Here is a 21,666-nt window from a genome sequence, read left to right on the forward strand (position 1 = left end):
ATTTATCCACAGTCATGGAACACAAATGTTATAACACCAGTACACAAAACAGGTGATAAAATGGATGTTAATAACTACCGTGGTATATCTGTTAGCAACATCATTGCTAAAATATTTAGTAGTATTATTAACAAAAGAATATCCAGCTATTTAGAAAGTAACTTCACCATACATCCAAACCAAGCAGGTTTTCGTAACAAACATCGCACTACTGACCATATATTGACACTCCACACCATTATTAAAAAATATCAATTAAGAAAGGAAAAAATATTCTGCTGCTTTGTGGATTTAAGAAAATGTTTTGATACAGTGTGGAGAACAGCACTGCAATATAAACTACTGAAAAATAACATCAACGGTCAAGTATATAACATTATGAAAATGATGTACAAAAACATGGACTTTGTTATAAAATTAGGAGATGTTATAACACCACATTTCAAGCTAGATAATGGTGTTAAACAGGGCTGCCCTTTAAGCCCAACATTGTTTAACATCTTTATGAATGACTTTATTGAAGGACTGTCAAATATTGAAATGCCAGCACCAGACTTAGATGGTAAACATATTAACTGTCTACAATATGCAGATGACATTGCATTATTGTCTACTACAAAGGTAGGGCTACAAAATGCACTAAATTACCTTCATACATATACAGTTAGTTGGGGGCTACAAGTCAACACATCAAAAACAAAAATTGTCATATTCAGGAAAAACTGGTGTAAAATATTATCACAAAAATTCACCTATGGAAAAGAAGAAATAGAAGTCAAAGAACAATACACATACCTAGGAGTAATTTTTAAGTCAAATAGTAATATTGTAACTACAGCTGATAGACTAGCAGACAAAGCATACAAAGCACAATGTATACAATCACAACTATATTTACATAATACAAATAATATTAATATTAAATTAAAGCTGTTAAATATGACCCAATTACCAATCCTAACATATGCAGGAGAAATTTGGGGTGTGCTTCTCAAACCTGCTACATGGGATAAGACAGAAACTGAAAAGTATCACATCCGTTTCTGCAGACAAATTTTAAATTTAAATAATAAGACAAACAAAATAGCCTGTAGGATGGAAATGGGACGGGAACCCCTTATCTCCAAAATATACTGCCAAGCAGTTAGGTATTATAAACACCTAATAACTCTTGACTACAACAACTTGGCATACTATGCACTGAAGGAAATGAAGAAAAATAATTACCCGGGGTCATGGTTGAAGTCATTAGAAGACAACTTAGAAATATATACTAAATGTAATATAGATAATATAACAATACAAGAAGTGATAATTTCAATTAGAGAATATTACACTAACACATGGAACAATGACAATAAAAGAGATGATGCAAAACTGCGCACTTACAGTACATACAAAACCACACTAGACATGGAACATTACATAAAACACATAGATAGCAGACATTACATCAAAATACTAGCACAATTTAGAACAAGTAGTCACAAACTAGCTGTAGAAACAGGAAGGTACACAAAACCAAAAACACTGATAAAAGACAGATTATGCACCCACTGTAAAGAGATAGAAGATGAATTACATCATTTACTAGAATGTAAACTGTACACAAAACACAGAGATGACATATATAATATCCTTAAAGAAATTAACAGTGATTACCAAAACTTAAACAAAAAAGAACAATTTAAACTTGTACTACAGTCACCAAATACAAACCATCTTATCACTCTCTGCAAATATTTAGTTAAATCTAAACAAGACTAATTCTTTTATTTTGTCATGTTCTTCTATATTTTTTACATATTCTATGCTACATACAGTGATACTTACATATCACAGTATTTTAATATTTCTTATATTATTAATATTTGTCTGTAGTATTCTTGTCGTTCACTAATGTTGAATTGTTCACTAATGTTGAATTCTTTTTAAATCAATTTTTATATTTCATGTACTTTTATTATTTACTTTATTAATCTGAAAACCTAAAAGGAAATGTTAACTCTTTCTTTACGGTATTAATAAAGCATTATTCTATTCTATTCTATTGCATCATTGGCACACGTCCTACAGACAGGAATTCTCAATTCACATCTAAAACAATAGTCGTTTCTAGTCTGTTTCTTGATAGTCTGAGCTTTGATTGACTAAATACATCAAAGTGGTGCGCCAAAATACACCTACGGAGAATTTCTTAGGAAGAAAAACCCCCAGAAAAAAACAGTTGATCGAGGGAAATTCATCATCATCGAACGATCACCATCACCATCACAAACCGAGCGTCTGTGACCAGAACATTTATTAAATTTCTACACAACCGTGAATGTGCCAGTTAGAAATAAACACACTGAACGTGCAAGCTCAAATAATTGAAGTCAACAGCAAAAATTCCAAATGTATACTAGTAGCTAGTTACCTGCAACAGCATGGGCAGAAACAATATCGGTGATGACTTTCCCAACATACAATCGATTCGAAATTTGCGCAAAATAAAGTCACGTGATTTAACAGTGCGCCCTCTTAATGTCCATGTCGATAATTTGATGTTTTTAGTGCGAAGAAAGGCATTTATTCGTATGAATTTGATGTTAATTAGAAAATGATGATCAAAGTTTTAAGTTTTAATCAAGTTTTCTGACGTAAATATGATTTCGTCGAAATTTACAACAAGTTTTTATGCTTTGCTCGAGTACCGTCCATTTGAGATAAGATTTTTCAAACAACCATACAACCCGGAAACCGACGCGATATGTACGTTTTATAATATATTGTCAAAACATTTGTATTTTTCTTGTTTTCCAGTGAAAGTGGCTTCATATTTTTAAAAGAACACACTTTTGTGGATTCTTAGAAAGAGAAACGGCGTTCCTTTATTGTCTGTTTCATATATTACCGGGGACAAGTTAACTTTAGGCTTTGTTTGGAAATTGTGAGACGAAACATTGAAAACACTATGGCGCTCGTGAAGGTTGGTGGAAAAGGCGTGATGGTCACACAGACGGAGGGAGCAGTGATTAATAAAAATAAACCAAAGAAAAAAGTACTAGCCGAAGAAAAGTACACAGAGGTAAGTGTTCAATCAAACTTGTTGTTGCCAGAAACCTGAACATTGCTCAGGTGTATTGACGTATTGTATTACGTTTGTTGAGTCATGATGAAGATAATGTTGATCCCAAGTCACTCTACCTGACTGTGGTTGATGGGATGAGTACACATGATTTAGGTTTCTCATGGACTTTTGTTTTTTATTGTTTTACAGTTTTCTTAGATTGTTCATAGTTTCTAGTGAGCTTACTGCTGTACTTTCTGAGTCAGTAATGCTCCAGTCAATGTCAACCCCCACCCAGCCCACCTCGGAGTTTAGTGGGGGATTTGGAAATTATTGTTATAAAATTTGCGAAATGCCCCACCTCCTGGGGCAAGATGGATAGGCAAATCCCCACCCAAAACAAACCCCCCACATTTCTCCCACCAATTGCCACTGTCCGCCATGCTTGCTATCAGCAGAGTACTGGCGATGCTGGCGATGACGGGACACGAAACACAGCTATTACCCCACCTCCACGGGCACAGTTTGGCGGTAAACCCTGTCTAATGCCCCACATTTGTCTCGTATCGCCCGAGGTGGGAGGGGTCGGGAATCAAAGTTAGGTTATAGCTGTATGCAAATGTATTGAATGCAAGTCTATGGGAAGAACCATAGCTCTTCTTTTGATAAAAATCCTAATATCTGAAAATAATTAATTGCATAAAATGACTAAACAGAAATGACTAATATACCATCACAAAGACTAAAGAACAACACAAGAAGAGCTATGGATCCACAGCCTATGTTCACTCTATTTTACTATAGCAGAATCCATGGCAATGTTTGAGTGGGAAGCTGATGATCAAATCCATCTCTGTATTCTTTAAATTTATTCATAACAAGCCTACATTGTACAAAAATTGCATGACAATGTTCATTGGTTTATTACTGTAAAATCATGAAACTATTGTCCCATGGAAGTATAAAATAGAATTCTTTTGTGTGTTACAGTGACATATTCTGAGCAACTTGTCCAAATAATTTTTAAAACAATTCCAAAATTTTTAGAACAATTCCAAAGAACACAATGTTAAAGAAAAATTGCATTTTTTGACAGTTTTTTAAATCTAGATTTTTGAAATAATTTAGGACAACAAAAATTACCCCATCATTCACACTATATGATTTTTTGGCCTATGCATAATGTCTCTGCCATAGCCCATAGGGGCATATGGTAAAATCATTGTAAAAGTAACCAAACTAAAATACAACCATCAGTGTCTCAAAAATTAGGCTGGTGACCCCTAACTATTTTTTTAAGTCAATATTCTTATATTGCCAGGAGTATTAATATAATTTTTTTCAAAATGATTACATTCTGGGTATTTGCATTCATGAGTAGGCTTCTACTTGATTAATAAGTAATCAACCTAATCTAATTTTGTTTGAGCCTTGTAAGGTCAGTAGTATACACAGGTTTGACCATACTATATTGTTGGGGTGTTACATACTTTTCAAATAACCGATTCCTTTCCAATTTTAGGATATGGAAAAGATCATAGAGAGAGACTTTTTCCCCGACATGGAGAAAATGAGAGTTCAGAAAGAATATATTGATGCGATGGAAAATAAGGACACAGAGAAAATGAGGGAATTGGCAATTAGGCTGAGTTCTACAAGACACAAGAGACCACATACAATTACTGAAAACACAGACACATGTAAGTACTATGAATTGAAATTTATTGTTGGATGAATACACTTTGGTGGTGTAGCTTTGCTTCCATAGATCTCCATTCAGTTAGGTGTTGGTATACAATGACTTTACGTCTATTTTATTGTTTTTATTTTATTTGGTAAAGAATGAGTAGCTGCTCTATATTTCAAATTACGTTTGTTGAAAGAAAGATTGGCTTGGGGCAAGTAGAAGCATTTATTTGATGCTTGCTGTGTTGAATGGGAATGGAGTAAAATAATGGTTGATGTTCTGAGCAAAACGGTTTTGATTTAAATTGAAAATAAAGAGACAGTTCTAATATTTGCGAAACCTGAATATATTATTATATTAAGTTTGTAAAAGAGATGTGTGGTGTGAGCTTGGAAAACTAAGAAAGTTATTAATCGGGCAATTTTTTTTGTATCAATTGGGTTCAAAGTTGTGATATGGGCATTCCCCATATTTCTAGAAAATATGTTAGATGGGGTAAAATTAAAAAACTGTGGATCTTAGAACATAATGGCATATACAAGAAATTATTGCAGCCTTAGAGGCAATGATATTTACAATGTTTTCAATATGAGTTTCTAAAACTCTGATGTCATCCAGTTTCAATATACAACTTGTGTGAGCTTCTATTTTGTAGACAGTAGCCCAATATCATTTTAGGAAATTTTGTCTCTCAGTAGTTTGTAAGTCTGAGTAAGTCTTCAATTTTATGTCTTTACACTGAATGTCAGTGTTTCATTTTTGTACATTGTTCTCATATGCTTTCTTTTTGAAGCAGTGTACTAGTATTTTCCAGGTTTTTTGTTATGTTGTACATGTAATCATGTACGTTGCTTTTCTTGGAGTGAAATGTACCACCTCAGACTTTCAACTAAATTTTAATAACACTGCAATACTAAAATTTAACATTAATCTTTTTTGTTCTCTCAACAGATGCAAGTCCATCTACATTTGAAACACCTGACGTTGCACTTCAAGGTAAAAGGTCATCACCAAGACGACAGGATTTACTCATTGATTTGGAAGATAATGATAATGAAGTAGTCAACAAGAAAAAGAAACCAGGTACTGACTGTAGCCAAATGCTGTCATGTTTGAGCACATATGTGTCAGCAGCTGGACCACTACCCTCATTAGTTACAGCAAATCTCAGAAGTATTGAGGCAGCCAATTTGCAAACTCACTAGCGAATTGGCTGACTGCTTTGGTTTTGACTGAACAGTTGTGTTTCGAATCTTGCTGGTGCCGACTTGTGGTCACACCCGCTCTATATTATCGTAGGGGACATACAATGATTTTATGTAGTGGAATATAAATATACGATTTTGTGAATTATTTACTGTTAGCCAAAAATTTGTCTTGCAGAAATTTAGTAGTGCTGCTAATAGGATTATACTTTGTAGTTGTATTGATTCTGCAAACTGAATATTCATTCAAGACCCACGCTAACTCAATCCATTCTTTTTAATTTTCATACCGTGGAGAACCATTATGTGATTGCTGGTTTTTGAGCTAATAACAATGTTGCTAATTTATGTATTGAGCCAAAGTAGTATAAAAAGAATAGCATTTGAATTGTTGTTTAATATTAATGTTAATAAGTTTAATAATTTGGCAGATGAATCCAATCGCTCACTTGATGAATATCTAGCAAGGAACACAAGCGAAGACAATGCATCATTCTGTGAAATTATGCATATGGCAGAAGAAAAACAAAAACAGAAGCATGAATGGATGTACAATGCTGAGCAGACTCAGAAAGAAGAACAGTTAAAAATGATAGAAGGATCTCCGAGGCTGGCTATCAAAGGTATCAATAAAAAGGTGGATACATGGACGTACCAGGCAAAAAATCAACTTATGTATGTTCCTGAAGGTAAGAGTGTTTTCAAATGCTGCCCATAATGTATGAATTAAACCTTGTGTGGATATGAAGGTTGTGAAATGCAGTTTAGTACAGATATGTCCATTTCTAGTGTAGGTGTTGTCAATGGTAATGAAAATCAATTCAGGTGCATCAGGGAGGAAACCATTTTTCGCCTTGGAGCAAACTGCTCCACTTCTTTTCTTCTACTTACTACCTAGTGCACATACGCATGTTTTATACTTGTATCTTTATATGGCTTCTTTTCGCACTTGTTATGCATGTTCTTACATTCTTGTATTTTGCCTATGCAGTATTCCATCTTTATAAGCTACCAAAGAAGAACCCATTGCTCGAAATGTATGGATATTTTGAATAGTTATCTAGGAAAACGATCCTCAAATCATCTCTTATATTATTGTCTTCTTTTCGTTTTCACAATTTCTTTGCAAGAAAACACAGTACATTTCTTATTATAAAACACCAAATGTGTCATAAGTCATGTCATCACCACCAAATACAAAATGCTGTGTTTGCCAACACTGATTATTGGTTTACAAGACATGATCTAATTGCATTATATTGTCTGCAGGTGTTGATGAGAGCATAGATGAGAAGATAAACAAGCAGCATAAACATCGAGAGATTGTTCATGACAACACCAGGTTTCAGATCAACCCATTCAACATGGACAAACAAAAAGAAACGATGGCCCGAGCTGCTGCAGCTAAAGCGGTCATCAGTCTTGGTAAAATAGGACACGATGGCAAGGAAATTCTCACAGAGGACACACCAAAAGTTAATGGTTATTCTATGGTTGCTACTCCTTCACCAGCACCAGGTAGGCTGTACTATGAGTTTATCTTCTCATATCATATGTTTGTAGCTTGTAGAGCTGGTTGAGTATTATTAACAAACCGTAGATGAGTGAATAATACAGCCCATGACTCCATGGATATCGACCAGCTCTACCAATAAGTGATATCAGGTGATAAACTTTTTATTTTATGGCCAACTCAGAAATTTTACGCAACTTACTCTAATGAACCATATGCTAATTTATGCTAATTAGGCATAATGTATAATAAATTTCAATATCCCCCTTCACTGTTTATGCTTGTAACATGTAAAATTGAAGTAGAAATTGAAGCCCCAGTAATAAACAATACATCAGCATTACTTATTACATTTCGTATTACATATTCTGACCAGCCAATAGGAATTTGATAACTACAAGGATGGATTGTTGTCATCATTGTTTGATAAATATAACTACCCTATGCAGGAGGTGTTGTCAATAAAAATACTGTTTTGCCATCATCAATTTCGTTAAATATGTTACGAATAGATTTAGAGCTAAGACATGACTATAAAAAATGGGAAAAAAAACTTAATCTGCTGGAAGAATGGAAAGCCCAAACAAATCTACTGTAAAATACTTTATTTTCACTTGAAACTAATTTTCACTGAAGGAATGATTCATTGAAAATAAAATCCAGCGAGTATACTTTTTTTTCCTATATTTTACATTCAACTCGTCAAAAATCAGTGAAACTAAATTCCATACGAAACACCAAAAAAGTCTTTTCAGTGAAAATTAATTCCAGCTAAAATAAAGTATTTACAGTATGCAAATGAGTATACAAAAGAACATGAAGCAACTTTATCTAGAAAATCAAATTTTAGGAAATACATATTTTGCACATTCCCATCTGTGTTTCTAATGATCCACCTTTAGTCTATTTAAACTGCCTCAACTTGACAAGTTGATTTTCCACATTTGGTCTCAAATGCTTATACAGATTAACGAGCAATTGACATTGTCATCTTTTGTGTGATAGTATGTTGTAACTTCTTTTCTATGTTCTACACTTTAGGTAGAGATGGCGATGAGTCTCCTATGATGACCTGGGGTGAAATAGAAAGTACACCATTTAGATTAGACGGAAGTGAAACACCATCTATGGGACCTACTTTCAGGGTAAGTTACCAAAAATTTGTCCTTGTTTGGATAAAGTCTGAAAATTTCTCTGTGTGTCAAATAAATGTTCAGATTTTACAGTAGAATGTATTGTTTTCTTCACAAACCAGTGAATTTAAATAAATTCTATGAATATTTTTGTAGTCTGAAAATAGGGATTTGCCTCCATGTGTATCAATCTATTTGCACCTTCTGTTCAGGCATTAATTTTTATTACGATTACTCTTTTTTAGTAACCATGTTTCAGCAGTGTGAATCACTCAATTTATCGAGTATAAAATTATTGAAATGAATTGAGAAATTCTCAAAGGCAAGTTATTTCACCACTTGCCAGATAAAATTGTCAGAGTGCCATGGAAGTGACTGCAATGACTGTGTTCACAACGTAGAATGTGCGACAAGGATATCGGATGCGACGTTTCAGTGGGGGCTTTGTCGTACGATACGAAGTATCTTACCAAATATCCATTCTGGCATGTCAGCTGTCTATTTCAGAAGGCTAAAGTTGCTCAAAATCCTTGAAGGCAACCCCGAAAGTAACAGTGGCCGGGACAGCACCAGTGTATCAAACGACAATTTGTTATGAGCAGTGTCATTGCGTAGTACGGTAGTTTCAGTGACGTCATCCATGTGATTTACCATGTAACATCCATTTTTATGGCAGAGTCTAACCAATCACATCATGCGTAACAACAGTGAGATGGGATAAAACATGTTCTCACATGAAATCTTTTTCATGACCAATTTGAATCCACCCATGTGCAAATTGATAACTACAAAATACTTTATTTTAACTGGAATTAGTTTTTGCTGAAAAGTTATTTTGTCTGTTTTGTACGGAGTCCATTTTCACCAATGTTTGATGAGTTGAATTTAAAATATAGGAAAAAAGGGTATTTTCATCCCTTTAGTGAAAATAAAGTAATTTACAGTGCTTGTAACTTACCACATCATCATACACAACCCTTGAGGACAGGTGCTGTATAGAAAAATAACTCAATAACACATGTACAAGTTTTACTCCCATACACTATGTGCAGTATTTGGTGACATACAATATATTGACATCAGATTGTCTATTGTAGATTGCAAACTTCCCAAGAAGAGAACAGCTTGGAATAACACTTGCAGAGAAAGTCAGTAAATCTCACAGAGCCAAGAAAGGTGACGCTCGCAAAGTGCTCGAAAATTTTAAAACGTGAGTGAACTAATGTAATTATATAATTTCTATTACATTGGAATTAAGAATGGTGGACTGGCTTTAAGCTTGTCAGCATCCATGATTCCCAGAAAAATAGTTTTGTCTTGTTCTGAGCTTTTGTTGCACGACCATCATTAAAATATTACCCGCTCAACAAATAATGTGCTATTGTTTATTTACAGTCCAGCAATGAAAAGAATGGGATCAGTTGAACGAATGAGCATGCTGTCGCCAGCAGCACGGAAACTTGTGAGTAAAAGCATAGGAAATCGAGGAGCAACTGACAAAGCCCTGAGAGCAAGTTATACCCCGTCACCACAGAGATCAGTAGGTGACAAAACACCTGTCAGATTAACGCCTGTTCGATTAACACCACACAGAACACCAACCACAACATCAAGCAGTGGTATTAGAAAGACCCCTAAAATTAGCAGTATTGGACCTGATGTGTCCACATTGACTGATAATCTACTTAATCTGCCAAAGAAGCCAAGTAAATCACGGGCTAAAGCAACAGACTTCTTTTGAATACTGGAATAGTAGAAAAATCCACTTGTGTGGGATTTTGCACTTTTATTAGGATGTCCCAGAAATGTGAGAACTGTTGTCTGGTCAGTGTTGTTATATAATGGTGCAAGTTATGAATCATGATTATAAACAAGATTCTGGAATGATGATCTTTGCACATCCTCATCTGCTACTTGGAGTTTACAAGAATTTTGAAGCTACACCATACTTACAAGATTGTGTCTGATTGGCTATCCAATCGTAACATCTAACAGCAAGACCAATCAGGCAGTTTGTTTGTTTACGTATAAAATTATGTCTCAACTCAACTGCAAACTTGGTCAGGATGTAAAGTGTGGATTTACAAGGTACCTTCCTGGAAACTGAGATTTACAATTTCTATATGTGAAAAAAACGATAACAGAGTGGATTTATTGTACATGAAGAATATATTGTCTGAACAATGTTTCATGTTACCAAAAGTAGTACAAAATTTTGTGCAGTGGTGTGCAAACAATTGCGAGTTAATGCTCACATAACCTATTTATTGAAAATATGTGTTAAGACGTATCTCCCACATGGGCCACCATGAGGGCAAGTTTCAGTTAGCCAATGTATAATGCCGACAGTGATACTGAGATATTTTATCACATGCATTAAGAATAAACAACTTTACATCCACATTGACTGGATGCTATTTTTTCAACTTTGAATGCAGCAAACCTGGAAAGAGGGAAGAAAGTACTGTTTATTTAACTGCTGCTGCATTGAACCATTATGGATACAACACAGAGCAGCTTCATAAATGTTTTTGCAGTGATTACAATGAAACCATGTGCATTAAAAACTGACAGACTACTGTGGGCTAATTGTTGAATTAAAATTACATTAAAATTTGGATATTTTAAGTTAACATCTGTCATTATTAGTGAGTTCATTGGATTATAGGGTTCGTTTCAATCATAACAAATGAGAAAGTCATTCTACCAGTGCCTTCTAAAAGCTCCATCGATAACTAAAATGAATGGGAAGAACAGGGTCAGCAGGCAATGTGCCTAGGATGTCAGTTTATTTGATGTGCTATGTCTTGGCCCATTCAAATACTAGCACTTGTGAACCACCATGGCACCCCCATCAATGTTGTAGCCAATAAAATTAAATAAATACACAAAGTCTATTTTACTTCAATGCACAGATATATCAAGTACACAATTGCAACCTCAAAAAAATAAATTTGACAAATCATTCTAGTTAAGAATTTCCTGGTAAGAGTCCCTGCTCTAGTGTATTCTGTATAGCTCAGACTACATCTTGCGGTAAGGATTGACTGGGAAGAGTTCCAGCTCTTTAGTCTATTCTGTATAGCTCAGACTATATCTTGTGGTCATCTGAGTTGTTGTAATCAATAAGACCAATTTGTGAGATTACGCTTGTTTATTTGCATCTTTAATACACATGAATTTACACAAATCTCAATGGCTAGCACCTACAGCATAAAAATAAAGATTTTTTCTGTTTCCATCACATTCAGCAAATCACTTCCTGTCAAACTAATTTCTTTGCAAAAATAAAACACAGTATTCCCTACCGTATGATATTTAGTTGACGCTCCAAAATAAAAATAACGTACAAACAAGAAACTGAAGTATGAGTTAGGTGTTATGAATGAATTTCAAAAATCATGGTAGATCATAACTGTACATGCCACGATACAATGTTAGTATCAATGGAACATACCCGGTACATACAGTAGAGGCTGGTGGGTCTGAATTGATTTATTATCATTTAAAATAAACATGAACAGAATAATTTCATTTACATACTGCCAATCTGAAGACGAACATGCATGTTTTTTTTTATATCAACTTGTGCTCTGCAGGTTTAACTACTGGTGATGTTTTTAAGTTTTTCTAAGAACTGTATGTAGAGTGTGTGTTCCATTGAACTTGCAAAGACTGAAATCTTCTCAACCAGATCGTTGTCGATCCCCCGCTCGCTGAGCATGTTCATCAGCATGTCGTACAGCTCCTGTAAATGCAGGATAAGAAAACATCCTTTGAGATAAGGTACGAAAGATGATATACATATCACCGTTTAAGATGGGGAACAATTAGATTAAAAATGTGTTACCATTTAACATGGGTGCAAAAAGTGATAGCACTGATTGAAATGCAGGATGAAAGAAAAACATGTTACTGTTAGAGATGTGGGTAAGCAAAATAGATAAACATGTCATCCATTGAGATGGGTATGAAAGATGAAAAACACATCGTTTGAAATGGAAAATGATAAACCATGTCTCAAAATTTGAGGACAAGAGATGAAAAACCTGTCACCGACCAAGATGGGGAACGAGAGATGCAAAACATTGTACTGTTTGAGATGGGGTACTGAAAAAGGGTGGATAAGAGATTCAAATAGAAAGGTTCAATTCATAGATTAGCTTACTGCTCCAATGTAATTAAATTATCTTTGTTTCAGAAATAATTTAACTCAAAACTTGGCCATACTAGTGATATGTGTGAAATGTTTCTGCATTGTGTGGTGAAAGACAGATTTGAGCCACACTCGCTTCTTGTGTGATGACAGCTGGTAACAAGTTTCATCCATGATTGGAAAATTGTTTTTATTATTTTTATTACAATTTGTATTATATAATTTAATTATCTGAGCTGGTACATGTAATTGAATAATGGGATATGATTTCACTGATAGCAGCTGTATTGAATGAAAATGATGATCATAAAGCAAGTGAATTTATTTACCCCAGCCATGACTTCTGACCCCATGACATATGTCTTCTCTGTGACCTTATCGTTGCTAATGACAACTTCATCAATAAGGAAGTAGTCTTCTCCAGATTCTTCTTGTTGGGCTTCGTCGTTGTCCATTTCGTCATTTATAAACCGACAAGACATAGAGATTTTAGGTTTGCCAGATTTAACAATTGTGACTTCAAAATTTGGATATGATTGCATCTGTGGAGGAAACAATTTACAAACTGTAAGGCTACAAAACCAAAGCTTTCACCACTGTAGTATCAACAGTAATTCAGATTCACACCAGACATTATTTCAAAATGTCATTAAATATGTTCAATAATTTCAGACTAAGTGTTTCCTGTTAAATTTATTGTTAAACACCCAAAGTATGACAAATAATTAAAACTATTCCATGATGTTAGTTGCCAGTTTGGACAAAATGTCTAATCTCAAAACAACTGAATATCTATATAAAACAAGACTTGCCCTTTTTGTGTATTCTGAATCATTAAAATGTGACATATTTTGACCATACATGCACCTTTGTCATTTACGCAAGTGAATGCATATAGAACAGATACATTATTAAATATTACTTGACTAGAAGAGTCTAAATAGCAGCATAATATGAATGGTTTAAATGGTTTGCATAATTTTACCTTTCCATCTTCATCTCCTTCCCCACTTGCTTCAAATTCTACAGAGTGGTTGACGTTAAATTTTATTGTTATCCTGGAGAGGGAAGTACAATGTTATGTTAAGCTGAAAACGGAGGAAAAAATAACTCAGAAAAAAATAACAATCCAGATCAACTCTACTAGTCTGAATTACACAATACCGTATTTATCCAGGTATAAGCCCAGGGTCCTGAACATGGAAAATTGCCAAAAAATAGGGGTTGGCGTTTGCCAGGAGATCCCCAGCAAAAAAAACGAAAATTCGCAAAAATTTACAACACGCAGATCGAACTGCAGCAGGGAATAGAACGGCAAATGAAAACATGCAACGGAAATAAATGAACAATATGCAACATCAGAAGTAAAACAAAATTAACATATTGCTTATAAAATGACAAATAAACCAGAAATAATAAAAATCGACAGTGAGGAATTATTTGAATTATGATTTTCCTGCCGACAAACGCCCAGTACGCGTGAACTCAAAATGAATTAAAATGTCAGGGGTTAAACTGCGTAAAATGATTTCCGGTCTCGACAAATTACGAATCAACTGTCATTCAAGATCAATTATAATTTACAAATTTACACAGTTAAAATTATAAAAATTCATAGCTGTTTGTACGTTCATTGCCATCTTCGTCAAACCCAAAACCCTCAAAGTCATTGTAGCCGTCGGAGAAAATCCCTACAACTTCTTCCTGAAGTTCGTCGATATCGTCCCACACAATTTGGACTTAGCACTTTTAATCCACAGATTTCGCAGTCTGTCAGCTTGGCACTTTTCATTCATGTCTAATCACAATAAAGAGACAAGAAAATGGGGTTGCTCTGCTGCGATGGCACACGATGTTTTTGTTTACAGTCTGGCAATCATCTTTGACCTTTATGCATCTGCTTTATGACATCACTACTAGTATTTCATCATAAAGGTCAAATCGTGACATTGCTTTCCTATCAGACTCGATGCTTATCAATCACGGTGAAAGTTATCATTCAGCAAGTTCCGGCGGTTGGAATGTCTCACTATATGGATATCGCGGTGGACTTGAAATAGTCAGTTTTTTTTTTATCCAACGACAGAAGAATAGTTTTCATGACAGAAATGCAATAGCGGTGATGAAAGATGGAAACAAATTTGGCAGTCATCGGCGTGACATTGCAAAATTGCTGGTCCCAGTTATGGATTCGCAAGCTGCTAGCAAATATTTTATAAAGCCCAAATAACGCGATTTCAAACACTCTCCCTGGTACGGGTTGCTAAAATATTGCAACATTGGTTTCATTGTCGACGACGCTAAAGCCGAATGAGTGCGACACTTGCTTAGCGGTTCTCCTTGTATGATTTGCTTGAATCGTTTTTAAAGAAGCACAAATCGAAAGGCCGGCCTTTTTTAGGGCCACGACATATTTCAACAAGTCATTGTCAATGACACGTCCCCGTTCCGTTCATATTTGAGTGACATATACATTCAAAGCAGATCATGACCGAAATGCACCTGCATATGTACAACACATTGTGCTAAATCTGAACAAAATCCATCCATGCATGACTGAGATCCGGTTCTGGAATTGTGAAAATACGTGATTTTGATGCATTTTCGGCCTTAAAATGGCCATCATTCCGCTATTGTTAAGCAGATCATGAAACAAATGCACATATCTATTTGTGACATGATGTACCATGTGTGTGTGAAGTTTGAACTTGATCAATCCAGACATGTCTTGGATACGGACCCAGAACTGAATTCTTTAACAAAATGGCCGCCAGTCGGCCATTTCGAACTTGATCCGAAAAAAAAAAAAAGATGTGCATCAAGATCCTATTATGTTTAATGTATGTACCAAATTTGAACAAAATCCATCCATGCATAACTGAGATACGGGTCCGGAATGGTGAAAATGTGCGATTTCAATGCATTTTCGGCCTTAAAGCGGTCCCCATTTGGCTATCGTTAATGAGATCATGAAACAAATGCACATACATATTTGTGACATGATGTACCTTGTGTGTGTGAAGTTTGAACTTGATCAATCCAGACATGTCTCGGATACGGATCCAGAACTGAATTCTTTAAAACAAAATGGCCGCCAGTCGGCTATTTCGAACTTGATCCGAAAAAAAAAAATGACGTGCATCAAGGTCCTATTATGTTTAATGTATGTACCAAATTTGAATGAAATCCGTCCATGCATAACTGAGATCCGGATCCGGAATGGTGAAAATGTGCGATTACAATGCATTTTCGGCCTTAAAGCGGCCGCCATTTGGCTATCGTTAATGAGATCATGAAACAAATGCACATACATATTTGTGACATGATGTACCTTGTGTGTGTGAAGTTTGAACTCGATCAATCCAAGCATGTCTCAGATACGGATCCAGAACTGAATTCTTTAAAACAAAATGGCCGCCAGTCGGCCATTTCGAACCTGATCCAGAAAAAAATAATGACGTGCATCAAGGTCCTATTATGTTTAATGTATGTACCAAATTTGAACAAAATCCGTCCATGCATAACTGAGATCCGGGTCCGGAATGGTGAAAATGTGCGATTTTGATGCATTTTCGGCCTTAAAATGGCCGCTATTCAGCTATCGTTAATCGGATCATGAAAAAAATGCATGTGCATATGTCCCATATAATGTGTGATGTACGAGTGAAGTTTGAACTTAATCGGTCCATGCATGTTCGAGATACAGGTGATCATGGACGCACGGACGGACACACACAGGGCAAAACATAAGTCCCCGTTTTCGGACTGCGTCCGAACGGGGACTAAAAAGAGAACTACCGTTTCTGCTTTAATATATATTTTGATAGACTTGCTGACTGTAATTTTTTGTAAGCATCACGACAGACTTCAAGAAAGTCAACTGTTAATACAACCACAGTCAACGAATAGGAAAATAGTTTTTTTTTTATTTTTTTGGGTAGAAAAAGACCCCCTGGGTGTGTGCCCCGATATGACCTCAACTTCTTTATTGTGTCAAAAGTGGGGTGTGGGCGTTTGTCCACGCATGGGCTCTTACTCTGATAAGTACGGTAAAAAAAAAAAAAAACTTCAAACTAAAATGTTTGAAATATTTCATTGAAAATTTCAGAATAAAATTATATTAGGAATAAAACACAAATATGACATACAGTTCATTATATATTTTCAAAAGCTGTATTGGTTTACACCTCAAAATAATGGTAATTTATTTATAAATGGGTAGTGGTGTACAAATTTTAAAAGCAGGTGTCGGATTCATATCTTAAAACAACATAGCCAAATGACGATTAAATGTGCTCGTTAACGCACAGTATTGGTGTTTTAACACTAAGTGCGGTGGTAGTAACAACAATGCTCACAATCATAAAATTCGTTGAACTACAAACACTGTGCTCTCGCTGTTGCTCGCAAATGTCGTAAATTACGAAATTTGGACAAGATTTACGAACAAAATAAATATCTATTAGTAGGATTTACGAACACATTTTGTACAAAATACCCTTTGCAAATCGCCCTCATTTAATTGTCAAGACTCGACTGTGATCATCACGCGTGTTACGGTTTGAGTGATTGCCATTTTAAAGTTAAACAATGTCCCGTTACTTCTAAGATTGCAACAATTGTTACATGCATGGTGATCGCGATCAACACCGAACTGCCACTGAATGTATTTTTCCACTCTAAAGTTGTTTTGGTGTCATCGCACATGCGTAGTTTTGTCGACATGCGCTTTAAGATACCCCGCCACATTACTCTCAGTATGGGACGGTTTCATGTCGCAGTTATCAAACACGTGATTTGTTTATTTATTGAAAATGGAGACTACGTCAAGAAAAAGCAGACAACTGCTTGACGAGTATTTTTCACGACGAGATGGAGAAACCGCTAAATCGTGTTCAGAACCAGAAACCCATGGGTGTCTTAACCCTGACAGCACCAAGAAACGGAAAGTTGATCGTACTGCAGCACAATTTCAGAAATAATGGAAGGTTAGCTGCGGTTTGGTGCGACATACAATCTAATTTTGCCCTAACAATTTCATTCGGACGTCTTGTTTTTATTTTTGTTGTTGTATGTCGAACATGGGCCGGCCAGTGTTTGTCACGTAAATAATGCGGTCGGCAACATAGGGCTATGATTCTACAGCTAATGGAAGGTGAGACAATGTTAGCAAATTGATCGAAAAATACTATAATTTGTGTAACATTCTTCAGTGTTCTCCCCAGACTTCATGTCAAGCATCACGGTCAATTTGCATAACAATACATCTAATTTGCATAATTATATTTGCATAATACTAGTAATCAGTTTTTCCCAACCAATTTGGTCAATCTACTAATACAATTAATTAATACAATTAAGACAAGATATTTTTATATTTGATAAATTTTATATCATTTTACTGCATTGTATTTTATGTTTTTGTATCAAGTCAAATAAAGTTTGAAATAGGACAGCATAAAAAGGAAAACAAATTGAAAAACTTGTGTTATAGCTAGTCAGTGAATATAATGTTATCCATGGATGTAACTGGTTCATCATTGTGTACAAGTTTTAGTGCCCATGTCACTGTCAGTTCATATAACGTCGGGGGAAAACATCTTTTGGTTAAATTTATAAAGTCGGCGAGATATCGAAATATGTTGAAATAAATCAATAATTAGAAAAAAATTCTACAATGGCAGTTCGGCACTAATAGTCGGCGATTTTTCATTGCTATATACCTTGTGAGTAACGCTACGATCACCGTAACATTGTCAGCTGTCGGCATTGCGTTGGACAGGTATTCACTGCTGCTATTGCGATCATCGGTATCTGACTTTTTGGTGTAAAATACACAAATTGTTTATTAAAACGGTTCATTGACTATTATCATAGGCAATACATCAACATCGCCAACGAGATGTTGTTTTTAAACATTGCGGAAAAACATGCACTCTGCGCCGCCATTTTTGTTACCTCGATCAGAGCCCCCCTGTAACCCAGCATGCATCGGTCACAAGGTTGCAACGTGCATTATGTCGCCTTAGGGCGGCGTTCTTCGCTACTAAGGCATCCTATGAATGGGGTATTTCGTTTTTTCTTAACCCGTCTCGTCTGCTGTTGAATTATTCACACTTTTCTTTCCAATGCGACTTAATTTCACTTGTTTTTTTTTAATTTTGGGGTAATTAATATCACCGGCGATTGAGTGATAAAAAATCGGAGTGCAGCAAATCGGGGTTGATCTTCCCGACGTACGCCGTGACTTGTTTTGTCACATTGTTGCCGTTGCGTGCAATGGGCAAATTATTGCTACTCTAGTATTTTTGTTTGGATTTGGAGGCTCTGCACCCCGGCTCTGCATCCTTGAAAGACTTCGCAACTTATTGCAGACTTCCGTTTTTATCACTGTCTTTGTATGGCTAACAAAAGCGGGATTACCTTTCGATCAATACATGTTACTGTTTTAAATTCGTGCAAGACGAGACTGACACTTGTAAACAAAGCAATAAGCATCACGGGCCAGTGACCAAGCGTCACGGACAAAGGGCAAGCATCACGGCCGAGTGTCCAAGCGTCACGGTACCGTGTCGCTTCAGAGGCCTGGGGAGAACACTGTTCTTACCGGGCATTCTTAGCATTGAGATGAAAATAAATAGTCATTTTGTGTCGTCATGAACGTCAACATGCGGGTTTGCATGATGAGCACGGGAGATTACTTCATAATAATATACAGCTTTTTGATTGGCATAGAGTTTTTTTCTGAGACATTTCCCGTGAAAATTTATTCACAGGATGACTTGTGTTCTAGGCAGTGAACTTAGTGAACTTTTGAATAATGACTATTTTTCCCACTGTTAACAATGTGAGCTTATCATGAATATGTTTAATTAATACTGAGTTATTCAAATAAAGGTTCTGGTGTCTACATTGCATATTTTGTTGTGATGTTTTGTTGTACCATCATCAATGGTACATTTTGTGGAGCAGACTGCCTAATTTGATGTCATAAAATTACACACAAAATTAGAGCTCAGGTTGCACCAGCAAGCACCATTTTCAGCGGACGACAGAGGAGACACCTCCCTCTCCTTCCCCGTTGTGCTCGGTCGCAGGAAAATGCTCCGCAGTTTCCAGACAAAGTTTACTAATACTTTTTTTTCTTGATTAGTAAATTTACTATTACCTAGCAAATTCCAGAGAGAGCCCAGAAACACTTCATTTTACAAGGCAATAATTGGTAACTTTTTTATTACATATGCATTGAAGTGGAAGACTTACTGTTCACCATCCATTAGTTTTGTTAGAATTCCTTCGCTTCCATCCATTGACACTTCAAATCCAGGCAATTTAGGAAGATCATTGTGGGAATCTTTTTCCAGGTTGATTTCATTTTGAAGATATTTTGATAACTCTTTATCCCCTTTATTATAGAAAAAAAAATAATAGTCAATTCAATAGAAGTATGCAACATGAAAAAGCTCAATTAAAAAAAAAAAAAAAATGTTTTTGTTTACCAAACAGTTGTCTTGTTTGGTTCGAAATTGGACACTCTTGGATTCACTGCAAAGGGGTAAAACCAACATCGACAATATTGGTCAATGAAAGCTGTGAAACCAGGGCTAACACTGGGATAGTGCTGCCTGTATGTTGTTCCTCAATCAGCTGGGGAGTTGCATGACACGATTGGTTGAAATAATCGTCTCATTTGCATAAATTAATATTCATGAGCAAAGAAAAACTCATCTTTTCAGTAAAATTGTGCCAAAATGCTTTCTGATAGCATACATGTTAGTTCTAAATTGACTGATTCTATCGTTAAGAGCTGAAAAAATAATCGGAAAAATGATGTAAAAGTATTTTTTGAAACACGTTTTTCGATCGGACTCCACCTAATTGTTGAAAGTAAGCACAGGTTTTCTCTTTACCATGATCATAGCAAGTTGCGATATTCATGGAGAATGCAGAAGCACGTTTAAATTTCAATCTAGTACTATTGCTCAAAATTGCTCAAAATGTTTTCGGTGACTTTTATCAGTGACAAGTTACCTAATTAGTATGCATTTCGAGAAACCAGTGTGTGTGCATGCGCAGTTTGAAATGGAACAGTTTTGAACTCTAAATCAATAAAATCAATAAAATCACGCGTAGAACTCGGGCTCCAGCAAGAAATTGTGGCGTTTTGCTGGTTGTCGGTTGAATTGTTTTGCAATAGACATAATTTTGAAGCCTGTATTTGTCCATGAAATGTTCCTAAGTTTTGTTGAGGATTTTTCTGTAAAGAAATTGCTGAAATTATTTCATCTGTTTGCGAACGGGACGTTGTTGCTTTGACGATGGGCTACAGACGACTGACGTCGAAACGTTCCATTCAGATCGGATGGCGCCCTCTCGTGCCAATCCCCCCTGTCCTCAATGATGTAATATTTATAAATAGCGCCCTCAGTGTCCACAGAATGAAAATATGACCATGCATATTTGAACCACATGTAAATGACATCCAACCGGAAGTCAAGTCACAACTATATCGTAATTCAGTAAACAGTAACCCACCTTTCATTTCAATGATAATCTTGTAAATTAAATCAAATATTTACCATTGGTATACACATATATCTAGTAATATTATATGATTGAGCATGATTTATATATTTACGCATTTACCTTCAGTGTGAAGACCACAACACGCACACCTCTGTGGCCATCCATTCAACTTCACAGACGCACGATGTACGTCTTCTATCGTGGAGCCACTGCACTTCCTATTTGACCCGCTCATGTACCACATGGATCTGGCAAAAGCACGATATGTTTGGCTCTGGTGACTAGAGTTCAAAAGCGACTTGAATGTTGTCGCTGACACATTTGATGGGCGTGTCTGTATCAGAAGTCTACAGGCTGCTCCAGATATTGATCGTACAGCTGAAAATGCCATGGC

The 21,666-nt window shown here is 35.8% G+C and overlaps 3 protein-coding genes across 3 annotated transcripts in view; 1 reads left to right on the forward strand and 2 right to left on the reverse strand.

Moving 5' to 3' along the window:
• Positions 1–2,516, reverse strand: part of LOC100373376 (uncharacterized) — a 29,795-nt gene extending 27,279 nt beyond the window's left edge. The window contains exon 1 of the mRNA XM_085491254.1: positions 2,420–2,516. The gene's annotated coding sequence lies outside the window, so the exon portion shown is untranslated. The remainder of the gene's footprint in view (positions 1–2,419) is intronic.
• A 211-nt stretch (positions 2,517–2,727) lies between these two features.
• Positions 2,728–11,482, forward strand: LOC100373227 (splicing factor ESS-2 homolog). The gene is made up of 8 exons (XM_006819940.3): positions 2,728–3,070; positions 4,575–4,752; positions 5,691–5,822; positions 6,376–6,633; positions 7,214–7,462; positions 8,499–8,602; positions 9,688–9,800; positions 9,986–11,482. The coding sequence occupies exons 1-8, from the start codon at positions 2,957–2,959 to the stop codon at positions 10,329–10,331; spliced, it is 1,494 nt and encodes a 497-aa protein (XP_006820003.1). The 5' UTR covers positions 2,728–2,956; the 3' UTR covers positions 10,332–11,482.
• Positions 11,483–11,725: 243 nt separating this feature from the next.
• Positions 11,726–21,663, reverse strand: LOC100373076 (complement component 1 Q subcomponent-binding protein, mitochondrial-like). The gene is made up of 5 exons (XM_002737554.4): positions 21,393–21,663; positions 20,010–20,151; positions 13,732–13,804; positions 13,076–13,288; positions 11,726–12,338 (listed from the first exon to the last, which is right to left on the reverse strand). The coding sequence occupies exons 1-5, from the start codon at positions 21,661–21,663 to the stop codon at positions 12,192–12,194; spliced, it is 846 nt and encodes a 281-aa protein (XP_002737600.3). The 3' UTR covers positions 11,726–12,191.
• Between the last annotated feature and the right edge of the window lie 3 nt (positions 21,664–21,666).

Source organism: Saccoglossus kowalevskii, chromosome 16 (assembly GCF_978046115.1).
Source record: "Saccoglossus kowalevskii chromosome 16, keSacKowa6.1, whole genome shotgun sequence".
In the NCBI taxonomy this organism is placed as follows: domain Eukaryota; kingdom Metazoa; phylum Hemichordata; class Enteropneusta; family Harrimaniidae; genus Saccoglossus; species Saccoglossus kowalevskii.